General features: G+C 41.6%; 1 protein-coding gene across 1 annotated transcript in view; it reads right to left on the bottom strand.

Annotated features, from left to right (window-relative positions):
• The window catches only part of YTHDC2 (YTH domain containing 2), a 229,445-nt gene that overhangs the window by 176,773 nt on the left and 37,660 nt on the right, over window positions 1-15,012 (bottom strand). The window contains 2 exon segments of the mRNA XM_030193495.1: window positions 635-801; window positions 11,485-11,684. Coding sequence (XP_030049355.1) covers window positions 635-801; window positions 11,485-11,684 — 367 coding nt within the window.

Below are 15,012 nucleotides of genomic sequence, written 5' to 3'. Positions count from 1 at the left end.
AAACAAACCCGAAGGTACTCACAGAACCCCAAGTTGCTGGCAGACTCCACTCAGGCACAACGGTGCTCCAGCTCACCCCAGGCAGAGAGCTCAACTCGTTCCCCGATGGATCCGCTAATTTTAGTTGCTTCTTTTACACAACAAATGTTTTTGGTTTTTGTTTTTCTATAAACAGAGCACGATATACTCCCATCAGAGGAAGACACAGGCGAGCAAGGAGAAGGGTGGTGGGGTGTGGAGGAGCCTGGTGCCACCAGGTGTACCCAGGAGACCAACAGTGACAGCCTCCAAGACCCCAGGCTCAACTGCACCTGAGATAACAGGCCAGAAGCTAGCACAGGGTATGTCTATCCACCTGCTGAGATAAAGAGAAGTACTGGAAGTGAGGCTATTGCACAGATTATATGGCAGAGCTTGAGCATTCTCTCTATCTCCACATATAGGTAGATAAACATAACTCACAAGTCTCTGGATTGACCTGTGGGACGACATAAAATGGGATTTGAATCCTGGCTTCCCTGATTTTCACCTCACTGCTCTAATCATTAGACTACTTCTCCACTCCAGTCCTGTAATACCTTACAGAGAAAGGACTACAATAACTGGTTTGGTTTTAACAAAAAATTGACTCTACCTGCTCTCCAGTCGGATCTGATAGCCTATTGTCTGTCCAATCTTTTCACCTCTCTCTGCAGCGACCCTTTCAGCCACAGAAATAGCTGCCAAACGCCTTGGCTGGGTGCAGAATATACGACAGGGGATGCCATTTTTGTAACAATCATCCAGAAGGAACTGAGGAATCTAAAAGAGAGAGTACATGTAGGAAAAGTTAAACCGCTCCTCCTAGAGAGGAAATATACAAATTAGCAAAATAAAAGTATTCATTTTTGGAGGAAGTGGTAACAGCCTGATAGCATGGCCACTTTTTAGAACTCGTAGATGGCGGCCCAGATAATGCCCCTTAAGAGTTTTTTAAAAAAAAAAAAAGGTGCAAGACTAATAGAGCAATCTGACAGCCAGGAATACCAACATTAATGCACAAGAAACAAACAAAAAAACATTTTTCAAGCTATCCCAAGAGCAAGCCATGCAATAAGAGAACATGAGAGATGGCAGCACCACATGCGTCCGAAATTTTGGCCTCCAAGTTGGCACTGGACAGAGGAGCAGTGGGCATTCAACATACTGATTCAATCACAACAACAAAGGAGGAACTGGAAAGGTGGGTGACCAAGGTTCGGAAGGATATCACAACAATGTACATGGATATCATAGAGGCAATTGCTGACAATAGAAAGGAGGTGGTTGAATTTGGTTCGCTGCTAGAGGAGATAAAAGGCAGAATGGATCATCAAGAGGAAATCAGCATTGCGACTTCAGAGGCAGACCAAAATGTGAAATAAATTGATCCTCAGTGATAAAGCTGAGGATCTAGTGAACAGATTGAGGCATTCTTAAAATGCTCTTTCAAAGAGTGCCTGAAACGGAGGCATACATAGACTATGTGGCAACAGTGCAGAGGCTCTGATAAATAGTGTTGGTCCAGGCAGCAGAGAAGCCAGAGTGTACATTTATTTTTATTAATTTATTTCACCTTTCTTAATACACCGCAAGGGGGTCAGTGAGGGCTGCTATGCGGTTTACAATAGCTAAAAACCTCGGGGAAAAAAACAAGAGAAAAAGAGACAGAGGTAGATGGGTTAAGAGGAGGACACACCAAAGGCATTGGTGAAGAGGTGAGTTGAGGAGAGATTTAAATCTGAGAAGAGAGAACTCAGAGCAGAGCTGTGCAGGGAAGGAATTTCAAAGAAAGAGTCCAAGGTAGTAGAAGGTAGTTTTGAAAGAAACATCCAAACGAACAGCTTGCAGTGATGGGAGCACAAGTAGATTCGAAGATGAAGAGTGGAGCACACGAGCTGGGATGAAAGGAATCAAAAGATTATTCAGGTAGGCAAGGACTGCAGGAGAGCATCTGTTCAAAGCAAAAAGAATAAATCTGAATTGAATAGAAGTGGAGATGGGGAGCCAATGCAAAGAAGAGGAGTGACATGATGAAAGCAATGAGCACGGTGAACTAACTTGACAGCTGTGGACTGAATAAGTTGCAGAAGTTTAAGAGATGATCTTGGAAGACCAGCATACAGGGAATTACAATAATCTAAGTGGGCTATTATCAGAGCAAGGAGAAGGATGCATAACAATGATGGCAAGAGCAGAGGATGAAGTGAACGGATACAATGCATAGCGAAGAATGACAAGCGGATGACGGAGTCAATTTGAGGCTTGAAAGAGAGCTTGGGATCGAACACTACCCCAAGGATTTTAACTGAGTCACGGAAGGGGAGGGGATGATTATCCACAATAGGATTGGAAGAATAGGGGCCAGTGATTCAGGGAAATAAATAGCTTCACATTTAGTGGAATTAAGAAACAACTGATGATCCTGTAGCCATTGAGAGACAAGGGTGAGAAAGGTATTAGGAGGGGCAGTGGTGGTGGTATTGACAGGAACCCGGTAGAAGATCTGAATGTCATCCGCATAGCAGAAAGGGGTGCAGCCTTGTTCTTGGATGACTGTGAGTAGGGGGGGGGGACAAGGAAAGCACTAAATAATGAGGGAGAAAGGATGGATCCTTGGGGGCTCTGGAGAGGACAGAAAAGGTGGCAGGTGGCGAATTGAAAGGTGCTGTGCTGAGTACCTATTACCTTGCAGAACTGTGACCAAATGAATGTTTGGCAAGAGGACTACAAAAGACAGCAAGCAAAAATCAGCTATTAAATCAAAGAAGGATTGCGAAAAATTACAAGAGGACCTTACAAGACCGGGAGACTGGGCATCTAAATGGCAGATGACGTTTAATGTGCGCAAGTGCAAAGTGATGCACGCGGGAAAGAGGAACCCGAATTATAGCTACATAATGCAAGGTTCCAGATTAGGAGTCACCGACCAGGAAAGGGATCTAGGAGTTGTCGTTGATGATACATTGAAACCCTCTGCTTAGTATGCAGTGGCGGCTAAGAAAGCAAATAGAATGTTAGGTATTATTTGGGAAGGAATGGAAAACAAAAATGAGGATGTTATAATGCCTTTGTATCAGTCCATGGTGCGACCGCACCTCGAATATTGTGTTCAATTCTGGTCACCGCATCTCATAAAAAACATAGTGGAATTAGAAAAGGTACAGGGAAGGGCAATGAAAACAATAAAGGGGATGGGACGACTTCCCTATGAGGAAAGGCTAAAGCGGCTAGGGCTCTTCAGCTTGGAGAAAAGACGGCTGAAGGGAGATATGATAGAGGTCTATAAAATGAGTGTAATGGAACGCGTAGACGTGAAACGCTTGTTTACTCTTTCCAAAAATACTAGGAATAGGGGGCATGCAACAAAGTAGTAAATTTAAAATGAATCTGAGAAAATATTTCTTCACTCAACATGTAATTAAACTTTGGAATTCGTTGCCAGAGAATGTAGTAAAAGCAGTTAGATTAGCGAGTTTAAAAAAAGGTTTGGATGGCTTCCTAAATGAAAAGTCCATAGACCATTATTAAAATGGACTTGGGGGAAATCCACTGCTTATTTCTAGGATAAGCAGCATAAAATGTATTGTACTTTTTGGGGGATCTTGCCAGGTACTTGTGACCTGGGTTGGCCACTGTTGGAAACAGGATGCTGGGCTTGATGGATGTTCGGTCTGTCCCAGTATGGCAATACTTATATACTTATGTATTAATGCTAGGAGACAATTAAGTTACTCCATGCACTCATATTACTGAATCAAAGCACATGTACAACTCACAAACTCCTGCATTTATACAATTTTTTTTTATCCTTTTTCACTTCTACTTTTTTTTTTTTAACAACATGAATTGACTTTGCTTTTTACTATGGATATTTGTACACAAGACCAATATGCCATATATGTCCAAAAAAATGACAAAGCATTTACTAATTTTTGGTTTTGTTTTTAACCTGCAGACATATATGCTTCCCAAGATTTATTTCTTTCAGCTATACTCTGGTACCTCTAGTTTTTATCCATGATAAAAATCAAACATGAAACTAAAATGTCAGGTCCCAAATATGTCGGATTTGTAAATACATGGATTGGTGACTACATTAAACATCCTTAAACTTTCGAAATCCTCACTGTATTTGCCTCACTACTTTGCTGTTGTCTACTCATTAATGAGGTTTTTGGATTTTCTCCTCCTTCTTGTGTTTCCTTTGTTGGATATCAGAGGCTTGTCGTGGCATTTGAACTATGGGATAACATACTGAGTATTAATGAAGAACGTCTACAGAAATTGTTGCAGGAACTATCAGCCTTCATTGATGATGACCATATCAAAGAATCATTTGCAAATAAGTGGCTTCATCTTAACAACACGAAAAAAAACATCAGTAGAAATGAACTGCACTACGTGTCTTTGATAGATTACTGTAGAGTGAACTGCATCCCACATCACCTGAGGATTTTGTAGAGGATGCCACAAAACACAACCAGCCAACGGGATGAAGTCAAAGAGTCCTTTATTCAAAGCACCAGTAACTGGACCAGACACGGTCCTTGTTTCGGCAGTAAAACCACCTGCTTCAGGGGTCACAATGCAACTATATTAACAAAATATTTTTAATCAGTATCAAATATCAAAGTAAATAATGTATGTACATAAGATATAACAATAAAATGAAAAAAAAAAATCATATAACTAAAACCAGTATAATAATAAAGCTATAAGCAACAGTCAAAGAAAAGTATCTAAAAAATAATTTAAAAACTCAGTTTATTAATAAAACAAACTGCATAGAGAGGATTTGGGATCGAACGAGTCTAGATCCACATCACAAACAAAACCATTTACCATCCAGGAATTTCCAAAGAGACGATTTCCAAAGAGAAGGTTAAATACATTATGATATTTGATACTGATCAAAACATTTTTTGTTTTATTAATATAGTTGAATTATGACCCCTGAAGAAGATAGTTTTACCGTCGAAACATGGACCGTGTCAGGTCCAATTACTGGTTCTTTGAATAGAGGACTCAGACCTCATCCCGTCGACTGGTTGTGATTTGTGGCATCCTCTACTCTTGCTTTGGACTGAAGATTTTAAAAGCACCCACAACCATGTTTACTGATGATCAGACTATTTTAGACCGGTGGGCTATTTTAAATAAATGTTCGTTGGACTTAACGATTTTGTTAGCTGAAACTTCTAAGAAACGTAGTGATGCTTTAAAAGTTAAGTTCAGTGAATCAGTTGACTCTGTTAGAAATTTAGATAGTAATTTTGAACAAACATATAAAGATTTTAATAAATGTACGGATGATTTTAGATTTGATATTTAAAAAGTTGAGAGATAAATTTAAACGTGATGAAAATGACTATAACATGGGCCCTATCTACCCTTTAGAACGAAAGAAATTCACTAAACACACTGTTTCCACTTCACGCACTCACAGTCCAAGACACCACCTTACATTATCACCTACCACCTCTATATCCGGAAACCAGTCTGCAACAAACAAATCACCAATATGGAAGAATGCAGTAGGAAAAGAGTACGCAGAGAATCAGACAAACTTTTCACTTCACCCCCAAGTAGTCCACACCTACTGAAGAGCCTAGGAATCATTTTTTAGACCATACCTAGGAGAAAGACAATTTCAAGGTGGACATCCCATACCATTGGAAGAAAGGTTGCTATCCAGTCAGGGCCCAGTTCTCAATACAGGGCAGGGGGAGAGGATGGTACACAATGAGCTCATGGAAACAGATATACCGATTTTTAATCCCTCATATATCATACTCGCTGATATACAAATTAAAGTCTCACAAAAAGGACCATATTTATTCCACCTGTTCTATATGATCCATTTCAAACTAGGAACAATATGTATAAATGTATAAGAAAACTGCAAGCTACATTCTTTTTCTGAACAGACCACCTCTTACACAGATACATCAGTTGTTAAGAAGAAATCACAATGGAATCCACCAGGACCAACGGACCCTTTTGTTTATGCTTTTCAATGGACAAAAAAAAGTGAGGACAGCTCAAGGAGGATATCAGGAAGTCTTTAATGTCAACAGCTAAAAAAATGACCCAACACGGCTGTGTTTCGGCACCAAGGCCTGCATCAGGGGTCTAATAAATCTACATGAAAAACAAAATAAATGACCAAATAAATTAAATAAACAAATTAAGCATAATATATACAGTGAGCACATACATAAGTACAAAAATATATATAACAAATTGAATTATATAAAAGAAATTGAATTATGTAAAAGGTCATTGACTGGTAAAAAAGAAGTAATGAGCAAAATGGTGAATTTGAAAATATCTAACAACACTTGGAGAATACAAACTCTACAGAAATAATTCCAACCTCATAAGAGGAGTTTGTAATGCATGCCAGGTTAGTTTAAGGGTGTCCCATTCCACTGAGAGGGAAAAAAAAACTTCCCCCTGCATATAATAACTGTACCAAATTATATGCAGGGGGAAGTTTTTTATATGCAGGGGGAAGTTTTTTTCCCTCTCAGTGGAATGGGACACCCTTAAACTAACCTGGCATGCATTACAAACTCCTCTTATGAGGTTGGAATTATTTCTGTAGAGTTTGTATTCTCCAAGAGTTGTTAGAGGTTTACTACAAGAAGTTGGGGAATATGGCACAAAGCTGGAATAGCGGGAAAAGAATTTGAAAATATAAAATATGTGAATAAAGGATTAATGGATGAACGATAATTATAAACATTATATGAATGGTATTGTTAAAAATAATTACATGGACAAACACATTGGCTGTATTGTCAATGGAATATATTTTGATGAAATAATTAAGAACAAATCTATTTTATCAGTTGTTTTTGGTATTCATATTTTGGCGCCAAAGTTTTAGACGCCGACAGTAACTATCCATTTGGCTCTAACTACTCTTATATACATGGCAAACAATGCCTTATGAACTTACACCTTGATATATATAGATTTTTTAAGTCTGTTGCATGCCGCCGGCGTTCTATCACTGAATCTAACGCGGGCAGTCACTATCAATTTGTATTCACACCTTGATATATATTGACTTCTTAAGTCTGCTGCATGACGCCTGCGTTCCATCACTGAAGCTAACGCGGGCAGTCACTATTGATTTTTTCTCACTACTCATATAAGCTTGTATAAATCGTTTATGTTTTTGATGTAAATCTTAACGATATACTCATATCTTTTTGTTATTAGTTTTGTTTTATTTTTTGATTTATCCGAAAATAGAATTCACCACACTATTGTCACAATTTTTACTGATTTCACTGCGTGTCCAATAAGGGTGTACTCAGTCTTGAAACAATACATTTTTTACATTTCAATTTCATTATTTACTTATTTTCCATTTTTTATTTCTTATTTTAGAAGCCAAACAGCTACATTACTCTTGGTTAACCAACCAGCAACATTAACTGATAATATAGATTTGTTCTTAATTATTTCATCAAAATATATTCCATTGACAATACAGCCTTATGTGTTTGTCCATGTAATTATTTTTAACAGTACCCTCCTCCCACCGATTGGGTCTCAACAGCCTCTGGGCTAGTCTCCCATTCTCAAATTATCCCCCATGATTTCTAGGTTACTGGATGCCACGCTCCCAGTGGTCCCACAGTTCCCAGAAAGAACTCACACAAACCCTCAGGATTCTTATCAGTCCAGACAGGCAAAGGCAATAAACTGAAAATTGTTTATTGTCTTAAAAATATTGAACAATGAACAGAAAAAATGAAATCAGCAAACAATAACAGGTAACAAATTTGGATCAATTATAGAACTATCTAAACATTTGTTTAGTTTCTAAAAAGTACCTGGGGAGATCAAGAAATTTAACTGATCACAGGGCTTCAGCAAAGAAATCTTTCTCTTTCTTCCCCCTGGCTGAAACTGGGGCAAAAGACAGTACACTTCAAATGAAATTGAACTCCTGGGCCAATCAGAACCCAAAACAACAAGTTTGAAAGTATACTTCAGACTGCCTTTCCAAAAGGCTTAAACAAAGAAAACAGCCTTGATTCTGTAGCAGCTTCAAAACAAACATGCACCACCTGCTGGCCAAAGTACAGAAATACATTTCAGGAAATATCCAATACATTTGACAGGCTTAAAACACACTGTTCTGTCACAGACACCATCAGAATTAGTGTGCACATTGAGATTTTCTTATTTATCAAATCACATTAAGGCAGGCATCAAGAAGTTTGGGCCCATTTAAAAAAAGCCATTCATGCTTTAAAGACAAAAAGTTTATTTTTGCAGACTAAGAACAAGAAATTCTGCAAGATTCTATCTACATTACCAGAAAAGATACTACCTTCCATCAAACCATTACCCACGTGGACGCTGCTCTGTCTGCAAGCATTCAATGCAGATCACACAGTTTACAGATCCACAGACCAGGAAGAAGTTTACTTTAAAACACCATTCAGATTATAATTCTACTCTCATTATCTACACAATAATCTGTCCATGTAATAAAATATATACTGGAAAAACAAAGAGGATGGTCAAAACACGAATCATAGAGCATAGAAGTTGTATCAAACATCACATCCAATCCGCACCGCTTACTGAACATTGGCAAACAGCTAACCACTGGGAACGGTTCCTCGACCTGCACTTCCCCAGCTGTAAAGGACTAAAGTACAAGCAGATGCACGATACTACATTCTCGTACTTGGGCACGAAATTGTGGAATGCACTGCCTACAGACCTGAGAACAATCAACGAAACAACTATTTTTCGCAGATCTCTAAAGACATATCTCTTCAACAAAGCATACAATGAGAACTAACGGCCACACAAATCCGCCTGACAACCCACTCAGCTAAGATAACTCACCTACTATAATTACCACTCAGCCAAGATAACTCGCCTACTATAACTACCTAATCACTATAACTACCTAATCACCCCTTTCTTCTTCCTCCTACCCTTACCTAACCTCGACACAATATTAAATGTATCTGTCACCCTGCAATGACTTTGCTAACAAAATATGTAAGCCACATTGAACCCACAATGACTATGTTAACAAAACTATGTAAGCCACATTGAGCCTGCAAATAGGTGGGATAATGTGGGATACAAATGCAATAAATAAATAAAATAAATAAATAAATTATTGGTTTCTCTTTTCCATAAGGTCCTCGTACAGCTCTAGCCACAGAAAACTTTAGGTCACCTTCAGGCCAAATGGGCGACTGATCTACATAAAGCTCCTGATTCTCTATCTTTACTTCTTTGGACATCTCGTATTTCGCAACTGACTATGGATGCTGACTTGCGAATGTCAATTCCAAATACTACATTGGGCATACTTCTCACAAACTCTGAAATCGATACTCCCTTATGCGCTAAACGCCAGACTTCATCCAATTCTTTTATTCATGCTTTTTGGGAGTGTCCTGTTATACAAAGATTCTGGAAATGGATGATTCACTTTCTAAGCAGTCTCCTGGATTCCACCATTCCGCTGTCAGCAATAGGGCTATTAGACCATTATGGGGAATTTTTATTGCGGGTGGTGGGAGGTCACCTCCTTTTATTCGTAAGGCAGCTTTGCTGGGGAAAAAAAACAATTTTGAAGGTGTGGACAGTTTCTGAAAATCCCTGTTACTGGGGTTGGTGAAGCATACTCCATAATCACATGCTCATGGAACAAATGCACATGGGCCACTCTCTCAAACGGAAGAAAACATTTTTGTCTGTCTGTGATTCTTATCTCTTATCTTTATCTCCCAAAGCTCAAAGTTTTATTCTAAATTCTCTTTAAACTTCATGGAATGTGTTGGATCGCCAGGTTTGAAGACCTTAAAGTATGGGATGACTGTGTATACATTTTTTTCCCCCTTCTCTCTCTTCCTTTGTGCGGAATTGAGGCTTGCAGACAACAGGTTGGAAGTTGTATTTGTTCAGGGGTGGGAGAGCAGGATGAGATTTGGGTGAGTAGTCAGTTTTTGGTTTAAAGGATAAGAGGTTGGAAGTTGTATTTGCTCAGGGTGGGAGAGCAGGATGAGATTTGGGTGAATAGTCAGTTTTTGGTTTAGAGGACCAAAAGAAACAAGGTTTTCTACTTGGTATATTTCGTGTATCTTACCACTTGGTTGTTAGACTACAGATGTTTTTGTTACTCTATTTCAATAAAAAAGATTTCACCTAAATTTAATTTCTATTTTGACACATTTTAAATTTCTAGTTTTTAAACTTTTATTCATAATACCTACAGTATTAATGTACCATTACATTCTTTCATATTTTTACTGAGGTTTTAGCATTTATTTGTGTACTAGTAAAAAACGCCCGTTTCTTGGAGAGATGAAACGGGCGCTAGCAAGGTTTTGGGGCACTGGGAGATCGGGTTTTCAGCATCGACGTACCGTCAGCGAGGCAGCTGTCCCGCAACCCCTCTGTGATGCAGGTTCGGTGTGAGGCATGGCCGCCGAGTCGCTGAGGGCCGGGCACAGGGAGATAGCATTTGCAGCGTCGCTGTCCCAGCCGGGAGATTGAGTTTGTGTCCTGCTCCTGCAGTGTGCTCCGCCCTCGTCATGACGTTCTGATGCGATGGCGGGGCATACGGCGCTTCAGAGTTCTGAGTTCCGGTTTGGAGGCCTGGGCAAACAGGATATCTCTGACGCCTCACACTTCCGGTTTGGAGCAATTTGGAGGCTTCATTTAGAACGTTGGGGTTGCGAATTATGTCCGGAAGGGGTGTGGCTGGGGGGCGGGTCTATGAGTGACAGTGGTGCATGAGTGTGAGAGTGAGTGTTGTGTTTGCCTCCCACAGAGTGAGCTTCAGCACAGATTGAGCTTCAGCAGGTGAGAGAGAAGGTGAGAATTATTTATATAGATAATTTTACTCACAGACTTTATTGTGTTTTTATAAGGTTGGCTGACCCCCGAGGTAGGCGCACAATCCAAAACACGGCCGTGTCGAGTCCCAAATATGCTGGATTTGTGAGCACATGAATTTGTGACTATATTAAAGGTTCTTAAATGTTGGAAATACTTGCTGTATTTGCCTTACTACTTACTTTGTTGTTGTCTGTCAGTATTTATCGATTCTGAACACAAAGCATGTGTCATTTTTCTTATCCGGTTTGGGTTAATTTGAAGGAAAAAAAAAAAAGATTTCTCCACTGTCTTTGGTGGAGAGATACAACAACCATTTACAGCAGTGGTTCCTAAACCTGGTCCTGGAGGAACACCAGCCAGTCAGGTTTTCAGTGTATCTACAGTGAATATTCAAGATTTGCATGCAGTGGAGTCAGTGCAAGCAAAACTCTCTCATGAATATTCAATGTGGGTATCCTGAAAACCTAACTGGCTGGGGTGCCTCCAGGGCTTCACAATCTAAGCTAAATAAGGCCATAACCAATTGCTCCCATAGACCTCCCCACCCAAGAAAAAATGACAGTAACCCACCTGAGTGGTCTTTCCTGATCCAGTTTCTCCCACGATCAAAACCACCTTATTGTCCTTAATAATCTTTACAATGTCTTCTTGCTTTTCAAACACAGGCAAAGACTGTCGAAAGCAGTCAAACTCTGAGCCTCCCCTTTTCACAGGAACCTGAGGGATGCCATTATTAAGTCGCCCACTCGTCTTGCTCATTTCTCTGTTCTCTATGAAAAAGTTATTAATAGTTTCAAATTACTGGCAATCTTATAATTCCTGGTTTTATTTAAGCTGCAAACTACCTCTCTAACAAATCAGCTACTCCCTCAAAGTAAAGTACCCTCGGAATGAATGAATCTAAAATAAAGGTAGTAAAAAACAAAGCTTGTTCAGCGACTATTATTCAGTGACTACTGAAAGAGTATTTAAAATAAAAAAAAGCTCACTCAGAAATAGCACAGTAATATTAAAACAGGTGCTCAGAATACACACTTCACTGACAAACCAATCTGGCATGGTAAATTAATCATAATGCATAACAGCAGGTAATGGCGAACAAAACAATTTATCTAATCTGACACATGTTTTGGTTATATTGATACCCTATTTCCAGAATGGGAGGGGGGGGGGGGGAGTCAGTCAATCAATCTTCCACTGGTAGATTCCTCTAGCCTTGTCTCTCAGTATGCTTTCGTTTTCAAAAGAACAGAAGGCCATAGTAAAGCAAATTATTTGGACAGAAAAATACATCAGTGAAGAGGGAATTAAAAAAAAAAAAAAGGATCACTGTGATATTCTGGCTTTGCTGACTACATTCTCACATACCATATTAAGAGCTCATTTTAGCCACTTTGAGGGCAATTTCTTAACCATCTAATGGAGTGGAGGAGCTACCTATTGGTTAGAGCAGGGGCTCTCGACCCAGTCCTGGGGACACACCTAACCAGCCAGGTTTTTGGGATATCCACGAACATGCATGAGATAAACCAGCATGCAATACTTCCACTGTATGCAACTTTACCTCATGCATATTCATTATATCCTGAAAACCTGACTGGCTAGGTATGCCCCGAAAACTGGGTTTGAGAACCCCTGAGTTAGAGTAATGGGCTGAAAACTGGTGCCCAGTTAAAAACTTCAACACTGCACTTAAAGGCCTTTTCACTAAAGCTTAGTATCACGATTACCAAATGCTGCACGTCCTACTTTACACCTAGGGGCCACTTCACTTAGCGCATGCTAACGTCTGTTAGCACACGCTAGGCTTCAGTATAAGGGCCCCTTAACCCTCCACTGCCACAGGTACAAACAGGTTGTGAGCTCTTGAGGAGAGGGAAATATCTAGTGAACCTAAATGTAACTCACTTGGTGCTACTACTGAAAAGGCACAAGTTCATCTAAACAAGATACCCAATTCAAAGTTCAAAAGGTAAAATTATGTATCATACCTGATAATTTTCTTTCCATTAATCATAGCTGATCAATCCATAGACTGGTGGGTTGTGTCCATCTACCAGCAGGTGGAGATAGAGAGCAATCCTTTTGCCTCCCTATATGTGGTCATGTGCTGCCGGAAACTCCTCAGTATGTCGATATCAAAGCTCCATCCGCAGGACTCAGCACTTAGAGAATTACACCCACAAAGGGACACTCTGCCCAGCTCACCACCGCCGACACGGGGGAGGGGAATCAACCCAGCTCATCCCCACACAAGTGGAGGAGGGGAATCCGTCCAGCTCATCCCCGCGGAGCGGGGGAGGGACACCACACCCGCCGATGCGGGGGGATCTGGCTTATCCTGCAACCGCAACCGCGGGAGGAGCTGGCTGACCCTAACACCGCCGAAGCGGGAGGGATATAAGGCTGCCCTACTGCCACACGAAGCGGGAGGGAGCGCCGGCAGAATTTAGATCTCAATCCAGCCCCGTAAAACGGAGGGGAGAGGAATGCAGCAGCTCACTGGAACACAAAATCGTCTCATCTCCAGAAGAATTCAATCGAAAAAACTTGGAACACGAAGATCCTCCTGAACAGGAACAGAAGACTAAACTTGAACATGAAATACAACCAGAATATAAACAGTACAGATATCTGGGAGGGGCTATGGATTGATCAGCTATGATTAATGGAAAGAAAATTATCAGGTATGATACATAATTTTACCTTCCATATCATCACGCTGATCAATCCATAGACTGGTGGGATGTACCGAAGCAGTACTCACCCAGGGTGGGACATAGAAATCCCTGACCGCAACACTGAAGCTCCAAACCGGGCCTCCGCCCGAGCAGCCACAGTCAAGCGGTAATGCCTGGAGAAGGTATGAGCCGATGCCCAAGTTGCCGCCTTACAAATCTCTTCCAAGGAGACGGACCCATCCTCTGCCATCGAGGCCGCCTGAGCTCTAGTGGAGTGAGCCTTCAGCTAGATAGGCGGCATCTTCCCCGCGGCCACATAAGCCGCTGCAATGGTTTCCTTGACCCATCGTGCCACTGTAGGCTTGGATGCCTGCAGACCCTTACGAGGACCTGCGAACAGCACAAACAGATGATCCGACTTCCGGAAATCATTGGTCACTTCCAAGTATCTGATGATGACTCGTCTCACATCTAGATATTTGAGAGCAGAGTACTCCTCTGGGTAGTCCTCCCTACGAAAGGAGGGTAGGCAGAGCTGCTGATTCACATGGAAACGAGAAACAATCTTGGGCACGAAGGAAGGCACCGTGCGAATAGACACTCCTGCCTCAGTGAACTGCAGGAAGGGCTCCCGACATGATAGCGCCTGGAGCTCGGAAACTCGTCTGGCTGAAGTGATAGCCACCAAAAAGACTGCTTTCAACGTCAGGTCTTTCAGAGATGCCCTCGACAAGGGTTCAAAAGGTGGCTTCTGCAAGGCTCTTAGCACCAAATTGAGATTCCACGCAGGCACCACCGAGCGCAGAGGAGGGCGTAGGTAATTAACTCCCTTGAGAAAGCGCACCACATCTGGCTGCGAGGCCATGGAAGCACCCTTCAGGCGACCCCTGAAGCAAGCCAGAGCCGCTACCTGGACTTTAAGGGAACTGAGCGACAGGCCTTTCTCCAGACCTTCTTGCAGGAACGCCAACACTGAAGAAATTGGAGCAGAGAAGGGAGAAAGAGAGCCTGCCTCACACCACAATGCAAAAGGTACGCCAAACCCTGGCGTAAGCAGTAGAAGTAGAGCGCTTCCTCGCTCTCAGCATAGTGGCGATGACCTTGTCTGAGAAGCCCTTCTTCCTCAGATGCTGCCGCTCAATAGCCAGGCCGTAAGACTAAAGGGGGAGGGATCCTCCATCACCACGGGACCCTGATGCAACAGGCCCCGCACCGCTGGCAGCCGCCGAGGGCCGTCCACCAAGAGCCTGATCAAGTCCGCATACCAGGGACGTCTGGGCCAGTCCGGACCCACCAGGATTATCCGACCCGGATGCTTTGCCACCCGGTCTAGCACCCTGCCCAACATGAGCCAGGGCGGGAACACATAGAGAAGCTCCTGTGTCGGCCACCGTTGGAGAAGAGCATCTACTCCCAG

Source organism: Microcaecilia unicolor, chromosome 2, assembly GCF_901765095.1.
Source record: "Microcaecilia unicolor chromosome 2, aMicUni1.1, whole genome shotgun sequence".
Taxonomy (NCBI): Eukaryota; Metazoa; Chordata; class Amphibia; order Gymnophiona; family Siphonopidae; genus Microcaecilia; species Microcaecilia unicolor.
Note: the sequence above shows the minus strand (reverse complement) of the source record. Positions and strands in the feature narration are given on the sequence as shown.